This window comes from Amblyomma americanum, chromosome 5 (assembly GCF_052857255.1).
Source record: "Amblyomma americanum isolate KBUSLIRL-KWMA chromosome 5, ASM5285725v1, whole genome shotgun sequence".
NCBI lineage: Eukaryota > Metazoa > Arthropoda > Arachnida > Ixodida > Ixodidae > Amblyomma > Amblyomma americanum.
The window spans coordinates 183,316,051-183,338,554 of NC_135501.1; the positions used below are offsets into that span (position 1 = coordinate 183,316,051).

Below are 22,504 nucleotides of genomic sequence, written 5' to 3' on the forward strand. Positions count from 1 at the left end.
CCAACACATGTGTTTTATTTTCTAACAATGCTTTCCAAAAAGTTTGAAATTACGCCGCACTTTGCATGTTGCCCCGCTAGATACCAAGATACTAACATACAAAACCCTTATCTTCCCAGTCCTGGGATATGGCTGCGTCGTTCGAAATCCCCATAATCTTCGTGCCGTAAAAAAAAAACTGGAAATGATTTTTAAAAAAAAACGCTGTTCGTTTTATATTTCACATGACCAAGATTTTCTGCCTTCATATCTCTCTGATCAGGGGCTGACCCCACATTCCTTTTGTAGTCGTTTTGAGTGCTTAAAGTTTCAGCTCAGGCTAACTCTCCTCAGTCTGAGCCACAAGCCAGCTGTTTAAACTTTTCATTATAAGCCGTCCCCATTAATAAACTACCACGTACTAAATATTGCACGCTTTGAATCGTAGTACAGCTTCTTTCAAGACAGTTTTTTTTTCTTTCTGCTATAAAAATTGACCGAATCGGGAAAGTGACGCGCTCTTTACAGCTTATTTCTGTCCTTTGCCACACTTCGATGGTAAAATATTAATAATTATGCAAACTGGCTTCAAGGCCTAAAAGGAGAACAGCAGTATTGCAAATTAAGTTGCCGTGCCTCTAGTTTCTTCACAAACTTTTGTTTCGAAACCTCAACCTCGGCGCACGCTTTTGCAAGACTGTTGACGTATTAACTGCCTGCATATATAAACCCAGATCATTCGATTTCCATACAACCAATTGCGGCCTAATTTAGAGGTAGAACTCGCATCTAGGTTTCGTAACGCCTCCTAGGTTAAAAGCTCGCGGAGTGACAAATTACGGATGCATACATTTGAGAGATCCATACATCGCTAAAGAGGCAACGGTGAAAGTACAATCGTCTATAGTGGTAGCGGCGCGGTGGTGCAGGAATAAAACCTCACCAACAGCTCGGCCCCTAACCGTACGGTGTTCCTCGACGAAAACAAGGAGAAACAGGCAAACTATTATTTAGGCCAGTTTAGTCATACAGCGAACTCCGAATACTGGAATATATGCATCGGTGCCGAGGTCACTGTCTGCGCAAAGCTCGTAGCCGTGGCTATGATGCGAGGGACTGCTGGCGCTTTCTCCGTCGAGGTCAAGTTCTTCACTCACTCACCTTATACAGTCCGCCACTTATGGCCCATTCCCCTCCACTTAAAATCGGCTTTGAGGCTACGGACGCTTAGCTTTGTAAGTCGAATCCGGCTTTAAGTACTGCTGCGGGCCGTGACTTCGAAATGCAAATCGATGGAAAGAATAAGCCGCCAATAGTAAAGCAGCTAGTGACGTCAAGGACTGCCACCGATATCGATAGCGTTGCCACCGCCTGGCGAGTAGGTAGCGTACCTCGCTGTCGAACCTCCTCGCCACGTTGAGAGGCATTCGTCCGTCCCATCCATGTGTCAGGGCCGCCAGTCGCTTCTCTCTTTTGGCATCGGTAGCACGTGAACGTGCGCCACGTTCAATGGAAAAGGTTTATACACTTTCCTTTTAATCTTATCTCTCTCCATTTCTTTCTCGTTCTGTCCTCGTTTTTTTTGTTTTTTGCACTATAGTGAATGAATCAAATGGCACTGCGTTGCTTCTTGATGCTGTATGAGGCCTGAACAGCAGAGGCGAAGTGGGAGGACACGAATCTATTCTTTCCCTCGCTCTTTGTGACCGTTACTCCTCCTTCCCCCCTCGACGCTTTTCGCGTATGGAGAGGGTGCAGTATTAAAGTTTCCGCGCGTGCTGGCCCGGCCGTCAGTTCTGGAAGGATACCGTACCACGAAGCACGGTGGCCAGTGGAGGTAGAATCCTGATCCTGGTGGTGGCGTCGGTTTTAGGTGAGCGCGTTTTCTGCATGCGTTCGGTTTGTTTGTTTGTTTGTTTTTTCTGTCATTTGCGCGACACGGCGACAGTGGAACTGTTGTAGCACGACGTTGCTAAATGCAGATGCAAGCTACTCATTGGACTGCTTCTCTAACGATGTTTGAGTATACCTTTTCTTTCTAATCGCTCAATAAGGTCCTGCGCGATGGTATGGAAGATTTACGAGACACCTTGGGGTGATTAAGCAGTGGCGCCGCTTCGAATAGGGACTCCAACTTGATTATTGACCTTAAATAATATGGAAACGCTGAAAAAAAGCACATAATTTTGTGTGCAGATAAGCGGTTTTGTTCATCTTTATGAAGAAAAAAAATGAACATACAGCTCCAAATCTCAATTGACTGTTTTATTTATTTGCTTACCTACTTTTATATTTATTATAAACACAAAGCCCGCATTGGGCATTAGCATAGGGCTCGGGAGGGGGTGGGGATTTGCAGACAGTGCAATTAAAGAGAGAGAGAGCGAACTAAAGCATGAAATGAGTTACAATAAAAACGCTAATAAAAGCAACTCCTATATCCGAACAGAAAGGCTAGGACAATACATATTCAGTAAAAACCATAAAGCTTTCAATCACAGGTTTGTTGCACAAAACATGAAGCGATGTGGCGGAAGTATGTCTCAAAACAGATGCACGCGATGCTGCCTATAGCAGATAAAAACACAGGCGCGTACAGTACTTGTTCCGGGAGCCATGTCAAACATTCTTGGCCAAAAATTTTGAATATTGGAAAATTGCAAGTTACTATGAAAATATTGAAGGCGATGGACCGTTCTTCCGATATGTAGGAAACTCTTTCTTTTAGAGTGTTTCCATAACCCGCATCGAACAGTTGTCTGCCATAGAAAACCAATAGGGAACGCTTTTGACAATAGCAAAAACGTTAGTAGCAAAAAAAAATTCAAGCCTACCGACGGGGGATCTGCGGACATATTGATATTGATAGCTATAGTGAGATCTTACAATATATGAAAAATATTGTGCTCATAAACTCTTTCTCGTTCAGAAATGCTTGTGTCCAGAATTGTTGGGTATATTCATTCTTCCGTTGTTCGCGGAATGAATGAAAAATCGAATACATTTATGCGGCTTTGGTATGAAGTGAGTTTTTTTTTTTTAGCTCTATCGTCGTTTACGAAGGTAACTTTAAGATAATATTATTGAACATAGAATCGAATAGCTCAATTCTTAATGATACTATTAGCCTATCCAACTCTTTGCACGTGCGAGGTTCTGCTACTATGTATGCAGCCCAGACGTCGTCTAGCTAGCCGCAAACGCTGGCGCCTTTCATGCTGGTCTGTTCTGTCTCAACACGAACCGTTAAGGAACGTTTGGTGACCACGCAGCAAAAAAAGCTCCAAAAAAACCCTGCCTTATTCACGGCAAATTCACCGTAGGTACACGACCCACTAGGAAGCTATCATCTAGCTCTGTTTCTCACAATTGCTGAGAAGAGCTCGGGGAAGGCTGATATCCTGTTACCCGATCCAGCCTCTTACGGATCAGGGGCTGCGAAATTGCATGTAAAGTTCCGCGCGTATGAATTATCGCATGTCAGAAGAATTTGCTGGCGCACTAGTTTGTATCAAGCGCACGAATCTGGACGAATGCAGTCCCGATTAAACCATTTTATAGTTTCTAAATAATGAGCTTCGCAGGTTTCTCTCACTTTTTCTCATAAATTCAAGTTTTATACCTCACGGTCAAATGAGCCGTGAATGTCAATAGGACTATCTGTTGGATCCCGAAATTTATTCAATGGCCTACTGACGCTCCAAAGACGAACACGGAATATACTGCTAGCATAATTCAAAAACATTATTAACAGCTACTTCTGGGAAATGAAAAAAAAAACCCTGCAACCGCGCAGTTTCAATGAAGGTTAACTGAAACACAGCTGGGGATGTGCTGCGCAGCGCTACTTCTGCCTGAGGTGGAGCAATATTTTGTCTGGGAACACCTTTTCTCAAAACTGCACAGTCACATCTTGTTGATAGCGACATGTGCACTTTGCATGTGACTTCCTAAATGCAACGCGAAATCAACCTGTAAAATGGCTGAGGCTTCATTTTTTTTTTTTTTGCACTGATATGCAATTCGGCGATCTCCTGTGTTTTGTTTTTGTTCACAGAGTTTTGAAAGTTAAACAGTGCTCGAAGATAACTATTAGCCCAAAAACTCAGGCTAGTTGCGGTTCACAGTTGCACAGACTTGGCAAAACATGGCAAAACATCTAAATATTTTGAAGAATTTTCTTTTCAACAAAATTGAACAATTATTACTCAAAAATTACTCATCTACATGCCGACCTATCTTGGCGCCTCAGTGGCTTTGTTGCTCGGCTGCTCCTCCAAAGGTTGGAAGTTCGATTCCGGTCACGGCGGCAATACTTTAATGGAAGTAAAGCACAAAACCTCCAGCGTTCTGTGGGATGTCGGCTCACGGTAAAGAGCTACAAGTGGTCGATATTAACGTGGAGTCCGACGCAACGGTGTTCGTAATGGTCGCTTCGGGTCGTTAAAGGCCACAATACAAAACATATCCACTAGCGAAATAGAAAGAAGGACATTGAAAAAAAATGCAGGCTCTATCTAGTTCAGCAGCAGAAAAAAAATATTCACAAGGAAATCAAAGTATCATTTAGACATCTAGTGGAATAGCACTCGCCTGATCCAAGAATTGTAGTTCAGGGGTTCGAACCCGACCGCGGCGGCTGCGTTTTTATGGAGGAAAAACGCTAAGGCGCCCGTGTGCTGTGCGATGTCAGTGCACGTTAAAGATCCCCAGGTGGTCGAAATTATTCCGGAGCCCTCCACTACGGCACCTCTCTCTTCCTGTCTCCTTCCAGTCCCTCCTTTACCCTTCCCTTACGGCGCGGTTCAGGTGTCCAACGATATATGAGACAGATACTGCGCCATTTCCTTTCCCCCCAAAACCAATTATTATTATTAATTGTAGTAAACTTTGTTCATACACGTCGCACGTTTGACGGGCTCCTGCTAAGGTTTCTATCATTTCTGTTATTAATAGTTGCTAGCGTATGCAGACCAATTGTGCGTACGTTATTCTAGAAAATACTTTTATCGAGTGTAATTCAAGGAAATTGATTCCAGTCTTTAGTGATCAACTAAAAGACGTTCTAATTTTCAACTCAATACCGGAGCCCTGCACCACGGCACCTCTTCTTCCTTTTTTCTTTCACTCCCTCCTTTATCCCTTCGCTTACGGCGCGGTTCAGGTGTCCAACGATATATGAGACAGATACTGCGCCATTTCCTTTCCCCAAAATACCAATTATTATTATTATTATTTAGCGTGCTAAGCATCTCACCGAAGCGGCGTACTTTCCCCCCACTCGGCAAACATACAGAATTAGATTTTTATTGCCGTTGTGTTTACACTTCGGAGACGTCCGTGCCTCGAGGCGGTTATAAAGACACAACCCCATGCAGCCGAAGTCCTTGGCCTGTCCAAAGCGCGCATCGGCATCGCCCTTGGCAAGGTTCTCTGGCACGGGACTTACATTCAGTGCGTGTTTACCCTTAAAATTGCGTATTTATTCTGACATACCCGACTGCTGTCTTCGGTTCTCAGAAAGTATAAATAACTGGCGCTTCTCTCGGGGGCCAAGGCTGCCATAATTACCAAGCCCCTGTATAACAGAATCACGCCATTAGCCTCATTTCTGTGAACAGCCGTTTTAGTGCACGCACAATTTGTTTTGCCTTCATATCTTTCGACACGTGGCAAATAAATTACGGAACCCTTCCCTAAGCCCAGGTCGGAGTGAATGAACTTCATTCGGGGTCTCACATACAGAAAATGTCTACATAGGCGGGGTATCATCACAGCACCTGAATAGCTTGACTGACTCTCACACTCCTATGGGGCAATAAGCAGGGGCCAAAAAACGAAGAATGAGAAAAGAGCCCCGCCACGGTGGCTCAGTGGTTAGGGCGCTCGACTACTGATCCGGAGTTCCCGGGTTCGAACCCGACCGCGGCGGCTGCGTTTTTATGGAGGAAAAAGGCTAAGGCGCCCGTGTGCTGTGCGATGTCAGTGCACGTTAAAGATCCCCAGGTGGTCGAAATTATTCCGGAGCCCTCAACTACGGCACCTATTCTTCCTTTCTTCTTTCACTCCCTCCTTTATCCCTTCCCTTAAAGCGCGGTTCAGGTGTCCAAAGATATATGAGACAGATACTGCGCCATTTCCTTTCCCCAAAAAACCAATTTTTATTATTATTAGAAAAGGGCAAACTGAAGAAAACAGACAACGCAGCAAGACATGCATATCAGTCTATGCAGGGAAAGAAAAAATACCACTCAGCAATACACAACTATTAGAGACCATTCATGACAGGGCATGGATATTTAGGAGAATTCAAAGAAAGTTTGAAAAGCGTGAGTGTGTTCTTCTACGTAACACTCTGAGACAGAGCTGAAAGTTTTCGTGGTCTGAACATTCAGAGTTATCGATTATATCACGTAGAGGGGTGCGTACGGGAAGCGTATTTAAATTATGTCGGTTCATGACCTTAAATTGTCACAGTAGCGAAAACTTTTTGAATATATACAGGAGCTATCACTAAATGAAGACTGGATTCAAAAGAAGCCGTTTGCGTCTGTCGATAGCAACTAATCAAGTCAAGTCAAGTGAAGTCAAGTTCATTTTAGCTTTTGTCTTACAAAAACTGTGGGTGACGAAAAAAAGCGGTTCGCAATGACCGCTTGACAAGCTTCGTCACCCTTAGAAGTTGGCAGCATTAGCAGAGACAGCTACACATGAGAGTCATTATACATTGTTAGAGAAAGAAGCAAAAAAAGAGAAATGACAGGTAAAAACATTCAACAGAGTAACAAAATACAACTCAGTCAATGAATAGTTCCCTAAGTGCAGAAGAAGTCATTTTTGTTAAATTGCTATATAGAGGGGTGTTCAAACATTTCGGAAGAATATATTTTGACATCGCACAACCGTAGTTTGTTCTGAATCTGGGTATTGCAAACATTCCATGGTATCTAGTTGCATAGGGTGTGGCATATGGTACAAGAGGAACAATGCGGCTCAAAAAAGGGTAATTTCGTGCCGTGATATTTTTTTATAAAAGCAGGCAAACCTGTACTCAAATAGCTTATTAACCGGAATAATTTTATATCTCTGTCTTATGGGGCGAGTCGGGGCGTCAAAGGTAGCACTTGTAAGGATTCGTAGCATTTTTTTTTCGGTAGTGTAAAAAGTTTTTTGTGTATTTGACACAGTAGTATTTCCCCATACCAAGTAACAATAACCTATATGTGAGAAGAAAAAAGCGTAATAAAGGTCGAGCTTCGTTTTCACGGGCAAAATCTTCACTAAGCATAAATAAAACTAGCGAGGAGGTACTTCGACCCCCGGCGATATGCATATATGCCTGGCAACAAAAAATAGTATACTCAATAGCCGGTTGTAGTATTTACTGGACACCGAAATTCCCGATGGACGGAATCTGATGCATCGTGAGATACGACGCAGCCCATTTAAAGCACGGCCTGCACCCGCCTACACAAAATCACTCACTAGCGAAGAAGTACCACTGCTCCAACAAGTACAAACAGTATTCCCGCACATCATTTAAACGAAATACAACATAGGGTTTCCCACACAGCCAACCCCTAAAAGGAAATTTTAAAACAAGCTACCCTCCTCGACGTCATACATTTTATTGGATTATTTTATTGGGTAGAGTTTCAACGTGGTTAAACCGAGTAGACGTGTGAAAGCGTGTGTTTAGCCTGATTGGGTCACGGTTTTGCTTTTCTGGATCGTCGGCACATCTGGCGACGATATTAGTTGATGAAGACGACTATGTGCAATGCACAGAACGAAAATGTGTTGCAATTTAACACGCGTCATGATAGCTGCGGCGATTGCGTATATAGCGCTCTCGTGCATGGGCCAGCGAAGCTGATCTGTCCGCGCCGCTGCGGGTTCAAAACCCGGTTGCGGCAATATTTATTTGAATTTATTCAGGCTCAGAAGGTCAATTCAAGGTCAGGCTGCAGCGATGAAGCGGCTTCAGCAACTTTCGTCGTGAAGTAGACCTTTCGTTCTGAGATATCTCGCATCCTTCAGACCAGTGCGGCAGACTACATAGACAAATTGAGCAGACCAGCTAATTTCGATCGAACACGCAGAATCAGGATTACAACTACACTAGAACAATAAAAACTATGGTACAGAGACACTGTGTGTAAGGCATCGCAAGATGCCGACTGCAAAATGGAGTTTTCTCCTTCTCTGCGTGGGTTATATACGCGGTATTTTGATAAAAGTTGTATGGGCGCTTAGCATTTCAGCTTTGAGAACGATAGTTTTTGGTCGCGAAACAACCCCTCTTAAATATAGGCATAATGGGTGTAGAGAATGCCTTTGCTCAATGTGCGTACCCTGGAGACATTGCTAGGGATTACCTCACAGGTTTTGCTTTAAGAGAAACAACCTGAGATCATATAAGTTATAAGCAGTCACTATAAGGGAACGTTAAAAAGGTAGGTATGATGGAGTTGTTGAATTTGTTCTTTAAAATAACCTTCACCGCAATTTTTTTGCTAAATAAATTTTTACCTTTTCTTCGTATGCGACGTAGTACCTTATATGAGTCGACTATAATTAAGTTGTGCTTAGAATTAGTTGTAAATTACAATTTAACACAGGAAGCAGTACCGTATATGTCAGCTGAAGCAATGCTTCAACAAACGTGGTAATTTTGGTTCCAACGCGATCGTCATGATTATGCCACGACAATCCGGCATCAAAACATGCGAAAAATGCGACGTTTTAAAACTCATCACTAACTAAACAGACATAATAATGTATATGATGTTATGCTATCGGGTAAAAGTTAATTATGTCCTTTCAAATAAAAGCAGGTAATCTGCTCAGGGAAATAGGGAAATGCAAAAATAGAAGATTGTGAACTTTGTATTCCCTCCTCCAGTTTGCAATAACGGAAAGCTACAACAGTTTTTTTTAATCCGTTTGAGGACTTTCTATGGCGATAAACCATAAAAATTTTCTGAAAGGGTGTTTAAGGTGAATATTGACTTCTAGAGGTCATTTAGGAGTCTTTGAGTAAATTCATAAATGCATTTTTAGAAGTCCATTTTTGAAGCGAAAAGCTTCACTACGCTAGGTAAAGCCGTCGTTGCGTAGGCCGGAGAATGACCTTGAACGACCTCCAGTCCAACCAAGGATAGCCGTGTATGACCACATGTGGTACAGTTATGGTGCCGAACCCTTGGCACCTAACCTTCACCTATGACCTTTAGTTGGCCTCTGACCTTTGACATTGGGTGACCTTAGGGTTGACCTTTTTAAGAACATCCGATGGGGTGGTGTGAAGCCACGTGATGACATCCGATGGGGGTGTCATGAGATCATGCGATACCACGGCACAGACACGTGGTCGAGTGGGTATATACAGAACGGCTGTCGCGAGCGTGTAGCGGAGCTGCCATGGACGAGCCTATGACGCTTAGCAAGCGTGCTTCCTTTTCGCTGAATTCTAGGGTTCGCCAAGTTAAGCCACGGCCAATTTTTTATTGAACATTTTGAGAGATTTTTCTGGAAACAGAGGGAGTAATTCTTCTTTGCTATGGAACGATAGTTTCAGAATTCTGTACTCCTGTGGGAGCGATTTTTACAGTAGCTGCACCCCTAGAGCTCAAAATTTTCATGTGTGTTCATTTTTCCTTATGGGGCTTCGCTTCGAGAAAGACACCTCATAAACTGAATTTGAAGGGAGGCCCAACTGCAACACCAACTCAGAGAAAAAATATTTGATCTGCTCGGCCGTTTGGTGCTTATATTAGTTCTTAAATAAAACTATAATCAGCAATGTCAGAAACAGCTATGACGTTTCGGGCACAAACATACACGTACACGTGTACGTACGCTGGCCAAGGAATGAGTGACGATAATGTGAGAGCGTGACCGTTGTTACAATCTCAGCCGAGTATAGACTTTAGGAGGCGCCAATGCGCGTGACCGTAGCAAAAACAAACTCAAGGCTTTTATATGATATCTTTCTTTCCGGGAAATGATTCCTGAGAGACCCCGCAGTTGCTCGGATTGAAGCAATGAGACTGCAGCCAAGACCGGTCTTTCATTCTTTTAGAGACTGTTATGTCTAATGGAAATTCCTAGCAGATCCGATAATTTCCATTGTTACTACTGCTTAATAATAGAAATAAAAGAAGTTAAAGTGCGCAGAGGTGTTCAGAGCAACCTTCAGAAGCTCGCACAAGTTTTGGACGCTGAATTAGAGAAAGATAAATCATGACAGACTTTACGGTTTAATCAGGTAAATAACAAAATTAGACTAGTAAAGCGGCAGTCAGCTGACATCAGGATGATTTTATGGAAATGGTTTTGGTGCAGTCTTCGCGTTTGACATGTACCTTACACACAGCCTCGTAGTCAGGAAATAAGAGAAGCCTCTATTTGAAGCTTTCGGAAAAGAAATCGTAGCAACCCACTTTATAGTCTTTTGAATAAAAATGAGAAAACAGCGCAAATAGTTACCACGCTTTTACATTGAACCATTTTTAAGATAACACATAATTGTAGATTTTTTTAGTGCCTTCTGATTCTTTGAAGTTGATGTTTGACTGCAACAAATTTTTTAAATTCATATTTGCACAAACGTAGCAGCCCGACAAATTTACTCTTGTGTTTGGCGCATTATAGCTTCAGTAGGCTATGTGCATAAAATTCAACGCAACGAGAACGCACACACGCTTTTACGTGGCAGTGCTTGTTAACCAGGTATCGAAGTAAATTAGTGCTATGTGCTACGAAACTGGATTGCAACAGCACATTAGACAGTGCTAGATCAGGAAGTGTAAGTCGACACTGGCGACGGATTTAAAACCTGGCGCTTCTCAGAAGGATAAAGAACGAGGCAGTGAGAAAGATCCTCATGCGCGTACTGTCCTCCACTGAGCGCCGAGTGCGCCTTCGATACGAGACACGTGGTTGCGCCACTGACAGGTCAGAGGTTATGCGTCATATGTGGCACATCGTACAACCGTGAAGGGTTGGAAAATGCTAAGCGCCCTTCGCATATTCACCTAACCGCTACCTGTAGAATTCATGCAAAGAAGGAGGAAACTTTTTTTTTTTAGTAGGCGGCGCCTTTGGATGCACCATGTAGAAGGGTATCTGCTTATGGTTTGGTTTATGGTTTATGGGGTTTAACGTCCCAAAGCGACTCAGGCTATGAGAGACGCCGTAGTGAAGGGCTCCAGGTTCTTTGACGTGTACTGACATCGCACTGTGCACGGGCCTCTAGAATTTCGCCTCCATCGAAATTTGACCTCCGCGGCCATAAACACTGAGTGCCATAACCACTGAGCCACCGCGGCGGCTAGAAGGGTATCTGCCTCTACTGTTTAGTCCTGGTGTAGTTGTAATCCTTATTTTATGTATTCAACCAAATTAGCTATGGTATGTTGAATTTGTCGCTGTAATCTGCCAAACTGGTTCAAAGGCTGTGCAAGAGTTTTCGCTTCGTGGTTTTGACAATGAACCTGTTTGATTCTGAGCAGTCGAATAAAATATGTCAGGAGGAAAAGGATCGCTTATTGTAAAATTTACGTGTAGATGGTTGGGTCTGCGGAAAACCATATATTGTAAAGCGTCTAAGTTATGTGTGCAGGAATCCTATTTGTAATTGTTGGAGCAGTGGTCCTTGTTCGCTTGTCAGTGATGTTTTGTGAAGATGAATACGGAGCTGAGATACAGCCGAGGATTCAGTGGGCTGAATTTTTTTCTCACGATGCGTCAGATTCCGCTCACTGGGAATGTTTTTTTCTCGGTCCAAATTCACATGGGCTGACGAGTTAGCCGTTTTGTTTCGAAGCATATACTTATGAGCCGGGATCCAAATACTTTCTCATTATCTTTATTCATGCTCAGTGAAGATATCAGCTGCTGCCGGAAGACGCTGTTATCACTTATATTTCCATCGATTTCTGTAGAATCAATGTACGATGGAACTTCTTTACCTGGTGATAGCTCATGTAAATATAAAATGGCTTCATGTCCGTTATAGTGGTTATTTCTGCTTCACTTCGTGACTGCGTCTCTTGTCTGTCAATGACCCTGTTGATGAGTAGCGTGTTTGCGTTGTCTGCTATTGCTATGCCAAATTGGTCATCACTTAGACTAAAGCTAGGCTGAATGTTGAGCCTGTTGGCAGTGCATGTTCAAAAGGCTTACTACCAGGAAGAGAAGATGCACGCAGAAATAAGAATAGCATACGAGACGGGCTGGACTAAGAGCTAAAGCTTTTATTCAGAAGAGACCGGCGAGCAACATGCGTCAAGCCAGGGGAAGTCATCTTTAAGTATGATAATCAAAAAAATCCATTTCCTTACACGTAAGCGCTTCCGATAGTGAACTTACACAAAAATCGCTCTTTCCCAATCTGGAAGGCCTCAAAGATTTCGCGCGCCTTACTTTGCAAAGAAAAAGTGGCCCATATACGACGTCAAACGCTCATTTGTCCCTGTCCTCGCATACACTGAGACCCCAATTCTGCTACAGGTGCGTGCCAGGCGCAACTGAAGGAAGGCTGCAAGATCGAGACTCTGCGGGCATGCGGAGACGATTTCGTTCCCTACTACAAGAGCCCGCACCTCCACGAGTCCGGCCAGGAGTTCGACGAAGGATGCGCGTAAGTGCGGACGTGCGCCCATCATGCGGGACACCGGTCAAGGAAATGAGGTGGTGCGAGGAGGTTCAAAGAAATGCCGCGCCTGGGTAGGAAGCAGGTCCCCTTCGCTGACGGCATGGTAGGGTCTCCAGCCGGATCAATGAGGCCCTCTTCATCGTGTCCAAATTCAAGTGCCTCATAACGACTGCAGGAGTTCTTTTTATTATTACGATCTGACGGCGATAAGTTACAATCTAATGCGATTCAATTTTATTATTTTTATTATTTACTTCATGAAAACACAAAATTTAAAAAACAGTTCTTGGGGCGAGGAGGTTTAAAGAGGCTATGATGGTGTGGTATATTTTATGGTAACGTAAGGTTTATGGTTTACGGGGGTTCAACGTCCCAAAGCGACTCAGGCTATGAGGGACGCCGTAGTGAAGGGCTCCGGAAGTTTCGACCACCTGGGGTTCTTTAACGTTCACTGACATCGCAGAGTACACGGGCCTCTATAATTTCGCCTCCATCGAAATTCGACCGCCGAGTGCCATAACCACTGAGCCAGCTGGGTGGCCTGGTAAGGTAAGATGTGGCATTGAATGGTATAGTACGATTTGATAGGGTACGGCACAATGTGGTACGGTATGGCATGGTATGGCATGGTATGGTCAAGTAAGTAGTGCATGGTAAGGTACGGTATGGAACAGCATGCAACGGCATGGGATGATGTAATTCTGTACGGTACGAAATGGTGTAGTATTGTATGGTATGTTGTGGCATGGTATGAAGCGGTATTGTATGTGGGTTTAACTTCATGAAGCTATGACAGTGGACAACTCCTGATTAATATCGACCACCTGGGATTCGTTAACTTGCACTAACATCGCGCAGCACATGGCCGTGTTCGAAGGCTTCACGTCTATAACTATTCGCAGAGGCCGGGGTTATGATGGATGACAATTTCGACAGAATAGCGGTGCGTATATGTGCAACTATGTCAGCAGTCAGCAACGCTCTTGGTTGCCACTGCGATCCAAGGCCCATGCTTCTACGAAACAGGCACGTCCGATATCTGGAGCACTTTTAAAGCTTCTAGCGTAGCATGAGGTCCTCCGGCATTGACCTGCTGCAGGAAAACGGCAACGAAGTGTCCTTCTTTCACTCCCTCCTTTATCCCTTCCCTTACAGCGCGGTTCAGGTGTCCAAAGATATATGAGACAGATAGTGCACCATTTCCTTCCCCCAAAAACCAATTAAAAAAAGTGTCTAGCCCCAGTGTTTACGTTAGAGTCCCAGTCTTTACGTCCTAGTAGCCCTTAAAGAGCAACTCCGGGGGTTTTCTTTCGAAAATATTTAACTGATAGTCGCATCAGATTCCTTAGAAGCCTTCCATCCACCACAACTAATTTGCAAAATGCTGAGTGGATCCATATTAAAACAGCAAGAGCAGCAGTCCAAAAACCGAAACTCAAGTCGGTCACCAGGGCCAATGCATCGCGGTACGCCGCGGTGACGTCGCAAATACTAACAGAAAAAAAACTCATGTGAGTATTTGATGGTTGAAGTACCGACTTAAAAGTTCGAGTGTTTTTATAAAATGCTTAAGGCCACCCAGTGCCGAATCAAAATCGGTTTTTATTTAGTGGAAAGATATTTTATACGAAATAGCTATTCCCATAGTCGGAGCTGAATTGGGACCTCCCGTACATAATGGTCAGGAAAGTGATCAAATCAAAACACAGAATAGACAAAAGGTTAATTACAGAACAAAATGGCAATTACAAGTCCTTTAGTTTATCGACAGCCTCTTTTTATGCCACATGACAAGTCTTAGAATTAAAAAAAATACGAGTCCTGTACACACTGCATAAATCCCACATTTCTTACACAAAGTCAGCAGGATGAACACATTGTACTAGATCAGGAAAGTTTGTTGCTGAAGCAAGGAGCGACTGTCAATGTGTTGGGAATGTTTGTGACGTCGGAAACACAGTGTTACCCTTAGAAACTATCCGAGCTGAGAGCAGAGAAACGACGAGCTTTAAAGTCGATTTACGCCTGAATGAAATGTCACATGGCTGCCGAACTTGGTGGGTGTAATCAGAAACGAGAGAATAATCTACCCTACAAGTATCGGTAGAATATGGTAACCTCTAAGCAACCCCTGTAGTGGACCTTTAATGCGTCACTGAGGCAATCTCCATCCAATTACTGTGCTCAGTAATGAGTGATTCTCCGGCTATTTCTGGCTTATGTAACGTGTAAGTGTAAGTGAACGGTATAGCCTACACTCCGCGATCCGCGCACAAAACTCGATTTCGACCCTTGCACTTTACTTGCGATATATGCCGGGCAGTGGTGACATCTGCATTTTTAGTTTCTTGGACTTTTTTAAGTTATGAAAGCTCTGTTTTCGGTGGGGGTTGTGCTTTTGTAATTAGAACGCGTTAATGCGGCGATAATGAATATTTTTAATTTTTCTTCAGTGTCTTTTCAACTGGACCTCGTGTCACTGCGAAGCCAACCAGGTTATAACTGGACTTTGGACGCCGAAACATATTTCAGTGCTAATGAAGATGCCCGCGCCGCTAGTAACAAGCAAAGTCTTGTTCTTCAAAGAAATTTACAAATATTTTGCCTTGTCCTCGTCTAAATTGCACCTAATGAGAAAAATACCTTAGCGGTTTAATGCATACAGATCTTACAGCGTCATGAATCAACGTGTGCCATTTGTAAGTGAGCATCAAGTGAACTGCTGATTCGAGTCGAGTCAAAATGTGCCCAAATCGTTGTCTAGCAGGACGGCACGTTACAAGGATAAGAGTTTAGGTTTTAGCGGCCTTCCTGGGCAGTTAAAACGTTCTTTAATGACTTTTTTTCTCATTTCTCCGGTTCGTCTCCACTAGTCACAACCTTGTTCTATACTAACGTTCTATACTAACGACCTTTCTTGTTTAGCTGCCAGTAATGACTTCACAAGCCACTGCTACCATTGATACAAAAGATAAAGAACAAGTCGGGAAAAAGTTGTTGCAAAACAAGGCCCTTGTTGTGTTTCGGCAGCATTAATCGGCGGGGAACATGAAGGCCGGAGAGCCTTATTGTCGAGTGCAGCAAAAAAGTTTCGAGACGCATCGCTTTTTATTTGCAACCTTTCCGATGCGAGACACCGGCAAGCCGCAAAAATAGAAGTAAAAACGTTCTGGATACCAATCCCTGAAAAGAAATCTCCGGGTAGAGAAAGCTTATCGGCAATGAATAAACTGTGAAACTTGCGAGTTCAATGACAGTCACTTCTATGGAAGCCACCAATCTAATTTTAATACAAGTGAGAAGTCATAGCCACTTTTGTAGCCGTTGCGGCGGCTGCATGACACTCTAAGAAATAACTGGAAACTGAGTTAGGACGGACAGCCAAGAATAAGTGAGAACAGTGTTGTCATGTTGGCCTAAATTATAAGCATACTTTATTTCATTTCAATAACTAACCTAAACGCACACTCAATAGCCAATATGATAAGGCTGCTACTTTGTGCAATTCGCACCCGTTTCTACCAAAACCCTTCAACGTTTCTGCTAATACAGTACTGAGCAAAGATCTTTCACTTAGCATGCATAACGCTCGGACATCGTATGCGGGAGGTGCAAGGTTCGAACCCCGATGTCGCCGGGAACCCAACAGTTTCCAATGGTTACAAGCTTTCCCTTGGCCTGGTGATCGGCATCTCACGGGCGATATGCTTTCTTTATTGGTTTTGGGGGGAAAAGGAAATGGCGCAGTATCTGTCTCATATATCGTTGGACACCTGAACCGCCCCGTAAGGGAAGAGATAAAGGAGGGAGTGAAAGAAAAAAGGAAGAAAGGTGCCGTAGTGGAGGACTCAGGAATAATTTCGACCACCTGGGGATCTTTAACGTGCACTGACATCGCACAGCACACGGGCGCCGTAGCGTTTTTCCTCCATAAAAACGCAGCCGCCGCGGTTGGGTTCGAACCCGGGAACTCCGGATCAGTAGTCGAGCACCCTAACCACTGAGCCACCGCGGCTGGTCGATATGCTTGGAAAATGGGCCTTTCGTACCACCTTATGAGACGAAAGCAATTTGCGCCATGCCACTTTTAGACCACAGCTGTCTTAACGCGATAAATATCATCATCACCATCATAAGTCTTAGAAGGTACTGCTCTGAATGTTCTGCCTGCTGCTTCGTTACTAAAACTGCTGTGTTTTCGTTTCAGCAAGGACAAAACGCAGATCCCATGCACCTTGAAGTTCATTAAGGAATGCACACAGGGATTGTCCCAGGCTGCGGCGCTGGTATCTGTGAAGGCCCTGGAGGAGAACATCGAGGCCATCTGCACAATTGGCTCGGAGGCGTACAAAAGTTAGTCGGACCCGTTCCCTTTCACCTTAAAGGGGCGGTGTAGCAAGGGATAGGATAACACATTTCTTGTTCGCCTTTTGGTATTGCGTTATGTTTAGGGAGATAATGCTGTTCTCTGCGCACACAAAAAGCATCCACTGAAAGGCGTTGTATTGGACACTACTGTGGTCGCTGCCTACTTTTGTGCATCATCAAAGTTGGTACTTCGAAAAAGTTCTGACTTTCATTATGCTTCTGAAGTCAATTCGCACAATGAATTACATCTCCATGACACATGTCCGACATACAAAAATGTTGAATATTTAGATAAATTAAGGTTCTGTTATAAAAATATTGAAGATAATAGTACACTCTTGTGATGCATAGCAAAATATTTTTAAAGCTTTTCGATCGATCGCGTCTAGCAGTTAAGATAGATAGATAAAGAGGAGGAGGGAAAGGCAGGGATGTTAACCAGAAAGGAGATCCAGTCGGCTACCCTGCACTGGGGAAGAGGAATTAGGGGACTAAAAGGAGGAAGAGAGAGGGGGCAAAAGGCATAACACACACACATGCACAACGCTGTCACAATTTGTCACTCAATCCAGTCGCTCTCAAGTAGGCAAAGAGTGCCTTGTATGCCTTGAGGGCAGTCGACTGCTGTGGCCACGGACCGAGGATCTTTTGCTGTGTTAATGGGCGAGGATCGAGGCAATCCAGGGCACAACACAGTGTATGTCTTGCACTCGCGAATGCAGGGCACTCACAGAGAAGATGAGCGATGGTTTCCTCACAACCAAAACTTTCACAGGCAGGGCAGTCAGCCATCCCCATACTGGAAAGCATAGTGGTTGGTAAAATCAAAGCACCGATCCATAAACGGCATAACAATGTTGCTTCGCGACGTGCTAAGTTACGTGGAAGACGAAGGCGCAGTCCAAGGTCCAGTGCCTTGAGGCGGAGGTTGCAAAACTCTCCTGTGTTCCACGCTGAAAGTGTGAGCTCCAGCTCCAAAGGGCGAAGCCCACACGCAGCGTCAGGTCCTTGATATTGGGATCCTCATTGGAAGTCCGTCGTTGTGAGCAGTTAAGACTACTATATAAAACCAATGGGGAACATTTTGGTAGATAGGAAAAATGTTAATAGCAAAAAAATAAAACATTGCCGACGGGAGGTCTACAGGTATACTGAATATTATAGTGAACTCTTGCAATATAAAAAAAATTGCGATCATAGACTCTTTGTCGTTGAAAACTATTTTAGACTAGCATTTTCGGATATGAGACAAACGACATTGCTAATTAACCTGTCATCGTAACCTTAAAACAGCGCTTACTATTGTTTTGTACTTATTAGCCCCCTCAACAGGGTCATGCTTCAGATGGATTTTACACGACATTCAGAGTTCATGCATTTGGACTCGCTGTACAACCTGCTGCATAGATTTTTTTTTCTAGTCCACTAAAATGCCAAACTTCGTTTACGCAATACCTCCACAGTCTATCGATTAACTTTAGTAAAAAGACGAAGTGGAAAAAAGACAACATACAAAGAAGAGATACGATACGATATAAGACAGGCGCTACTCGCAATTGTTTACTCACAGCTGATTGGAGTTAATATACAGCAAAATGAGGGCGAGAGTTGAAAGCAGACACAGTACATGCATGCAAGAAGTCTGCAAGAACAAATTGGGCAGGGCAGCCTAAGACGAGCATCAATATATTTTATCTAAGTATGCACTTTCATTTTTATAAACCCTATAGATGCATGGCTCATGCACTCTCTCCCAGTTCTTTTGATGTGGAATATCTCGACCAGTTCATGTGCTGTCGTGCTTATGCTCTGTTTAGAATCTTTGTTTTTTGGAGTCTCGGATCGTGTATTTTCTTTTCTTCCCCAGAAGCTTTACAACGATCCGCTATGTGAGAACACGTGCCGTTTTTCCACGCGAGATTATAGTCTGCTAGACGATCAGTGATACATCGGCCAGTTTGGCCATTTTCTAATTTTCGGCACGTAGCCGGATCTGATAAACAACGCTCACCGTACGCGTCCCAAAGGAATTCATATGCTTTTTTGGATATCCTGCTCTCTTTCATTTGGTGGAATCAGTTTTGCAGCACAAGGAAGAAAGTTTTTTGGGGCTGGAAAACACCGCAGATACTTCGTACTTCGCTGCCACATGCTTCAAAATATGCGCAAGATTAGTACATAAGATATCACAACTGACTTAATTCTATTTTAGTAAACTTGACCGTATGTGCTGTTTCTATTCCTCTACCAAGCCAGGGTCGAACCGTGTCTTTCGGTTCAGCGGCCTAGCACCATAACCACTCAGCCACCGCGGCAAATCTATCTTCCTTGTGTGCAGTCTGTTTTGCGGTTCGTCTTTTTACGAAACCATGCACCATCTAGCCCCACAGAGTGTAATATTATGCGATTCGCGCATATAGAGACACGCCTACGACAAGCCAGCACTCAAGCGCTTGTGTTTCCTAACTGACGCTTTCTGTCCTGCGTACACTGTGCAGATTACCAGGGGCTGATCAAGTGCATGAACTCCGTCGGCGATAAACTCCATAAGTGCGTAAAATCTTTCCACGACGTTCTGGAGCGTGCCGTCGTCAAGGGTGCCAGGAAGGACGTCATTCCCTCTACATGCTGGTCAGTATATAAGTGCCATGCCGTAGCACATGCACTAAGAATAAACATGAATCTATGTGCGTGCGTGCGTGCGTGCGCGTGTGCGTGCGTGCGTGTTTGTGTGTGTGTGCACTGAGAAAAACTTGAATTTATGTGCGTGTGCGCGTTCGTCGCATATCCCGTAAACTTTTGCTGGGGACTGTATAAATGTGTACACGCATGTATGTCACCTATATGTCGGTTTTTTCCTCACTCCCACGTTCGTGTGCATGTTTTGTGCGCGCGCTGAAGGAAAAATTGGAGGAAACGAGGCGCTTGCTCATGGTACCGTCTTTACCAAAAGTAACCGGGCAACGATGGCCTGTTTCTTAGCCGCGCACTTATGGCAGCCCATAAGCTCTGAATATGTGTAAAGTAACGTGAATCCCTGCCCTTGCGTTTTGGCACTTTTCGGTCAAAATTAACAGAGCAAAAACCTGCTCCTCGGTTACTTTTGGCAAAGAGGGTACATATGAAGGAAGCCAACTAAACAAGGGTAGACATGCGTTTTTGTTGTTGTTGTTGCCATCAGAGCGAGAATTAATTGAATTACCTTTCGTTTATTTGTCATTTAGTAAGTTGAACTAAGTGCTTCGTCCGGTCGATAGGAAAATATATTTACCGCTTTCTTATTTTTTTTAATCCGTAAGCATTGCATGGCTAAGTAAGCGGTTTCGGCATGGACTAGATAATCTCGGTCCTATAACGGAGGAACTAGTTGGTATATCAGAAAAAGAATACATCGTCAGATAGAGCATCGAAAAAGGATGTGCAAGTGACAAAATGGTTAAGGTGGGTTAATTAGGTGACTAATTAGAGCCAAAATATCCAAAAAGTTGGCGGGGCAGGAGCAAAAGTGGCACCAAATTTGAAAACACCGGAAGTGGGCGGAGGTAAAGCGTGGCGTCAAATCTGAAAAACGGGAAGTGTGGACGGAGCGAAGGGTGGCGCCAAATTTGAACACTCAATATGGGCAATGATGGAACATGTCTAATTTAGGCATAGAGGGCCAAAGAGGGGCGAGGATGCCTCACTGCTTACGCATACTCCAATGCGGGAGCCGCAGTGATCTCATATTTTTTTTTCTTTTTTGCTGGTGACATTTATCACGCACCGCAGCGCCTACCATGTCGCGAGTGACTGCATTTCCAACGCCTTGACACCATGCGAAAGCGTCGGAGCCAAGGCCTTCATGGCCGGAGTGGTTGAGCAGATGTTCGGCGAAACACTCAACCTGGTCTGCGGCCAGCACAAGAAGGGCTCGAACGCATGCAAGGCGTTGCCGCAGCCCCCACGGCTTGGTCCCAACGACCGCAGGATCCCTAACTTCGTCGAGCTCACTTTGGGAACCTCCAGCAGCATTGGGCGAAGGAACTAGACATCGGTTTGCAATTATTCCTGCTGAGATCTTTTGACCTTTGAGTAGGATATTTCATACGAAGTTTTTCATTAGTGGCTTTTAAAAAAAGCGACCGAAAAGGACAAGAACAAAAAAAAAATTGAATTCTTAACGAGATGTGGCGAGATAAAGCATGCAGCACTAAGTTGCATTAAACCTTGTTTTTCTGCCTGCAAAGAGATGATATATTAACAGACGTATAAAAAATTTTCAAATAATATTCTGTTCGGCTGTGGTCATTTATAATTTGTGTTGTGCTGTGTTCGGTTTAGTGGCGCATAAGTATCTATAAGGCTATCATGCGCCAAACACAAGGTATATATTATTTAGATAGCAGCTTCCAGTAAGTGACTCCTTGAAGCTATTTTACCTCTAAGACCCTGAGAGAGACTGACGGCCTTTTATATCGTGCGAACGATGCTGAGAATGCCGCGGAAGCAATCTATTCTAATGAGGTTTAGGAAATGTGCTGCGTTAAATACTACTGTACTGGCAAACTTTCCCCGACTGACCTGTAGTAATTTACCAACGTATTTGACACTTGCTAGTTTGGTAAAACTTTGATCAAGGCTCCTCACGTTGTCCGGACGGTATAAAAACTGGGTAAACTGAAGAAAGTTGATATTAGGTAGAGATGAGTGAAGTTAATCCATCAATTACTATAACATATTTCAGCATTCTTGGCACGAAAAATAGAAAAGTACCAACAGATTTAAGGTTTAGCCAAAAAATATGATTGCAATATACTTCTATAAAGCGAGCCCAATTTGTTGACGCCCCAGCGTGTCAGCAATGTCCGGGCCTCATTTTAACAGCACAATAAATGAAGTTTATAACGGAACGGCAAACTAATGAGAAGCACGTAGTAATGGTTTCTTTACCTGCATATTGATGTCCTGCAATAGGATATGAATAAAGTAAAACAGGTCCCAAGTCTTGTTCTCTTCTTTTAAGGGCAAAAGTTTCTAACCTCGCTTTGTCGTGTTTGTATGTGTGTGTGTGTTCCCGGTGCGTGTAACATTCATCTTTCTCGTGTGAAAAGAGTGTGCCTAAGATTTTCGTACCCTAAAACCGTTAAGAACTTCACATTTGAAAGCAAATATCGAATTAAAGGTTCGTTAGCATTTTTGTTCAAGCCGTCTTTCCCGTGCTTTGGGAACGGCTATTCTTTGAAGTGTTGTGTAGTGTACATAGACCATCTCCTAATAAAGTCAACTACGTCAAACATTCTGTTCCACTCAGTTATTTCTCCGTCATTGGGAAAGCAAAGCAAAAGTTTGTCTTTCAGTCGAAGAACACAAGAAAAAATTTTATGTAGCCGGAATGATTTTCTGTAACGCTTTCGTCCATGAATTCTTTAAGTAACAACAGAACTTTTTTTGTAACAGCAACAGTATTTTGTGCAGTTATCATAGAAAAGTACTAAATAGCTACATACTACACTCTAC

General features: G+C 43.6%; 1 protein-coding gene across 1 annotated transcript; it reads left to right on the forward strand.

Moving 5' to 3' along the window:
* Positions 1-1,723: 1,723 nt before the first annotated feature.
* On the forward strand, positions 1,724-22,281 carry LOC144133132 (uncharacterized). Its single transcript, XM_077665993.1, has 5 exons — positions 1,724-1,852; positions 12,496-12,625; positions 16,848-16,993; positions 19,507-19,639; positions 20,777-22,281. The coding sequence occupies exons 4-5, from the start codon at positions 19,530-19,532 to the stop codon at positions 21,033-21,035; spliced, it is 369 nt and encodes a 122-aa protein (XP_077522119.1). The 5' UTR covers positions 1,724-1,852; positions 12,496-12,625; positions 16,848-16,993; positions 19,507-19,529; the 3' UTR covers positions 21,036-22,281.
* The last annotated feature ends 223 nt before the right edge of the window (positions 22,282-22,504 follow it).

Coding starts and splice junctions, on each gene's coding strand:
- LOC144133132 (XM_077665993.1), top strand. CDS start 19,530: ATGAACTCCGTCGGCGATAAACTCCATAAGTGCGTAAAATCTTTCCAC. Junction 19,640..20,776: donor GTCATTCCCTCTACATGCTG/GTCAGTATATAA, acceptor CACGCACCGCAG/CGCCTACCATGTCGCGAGTG.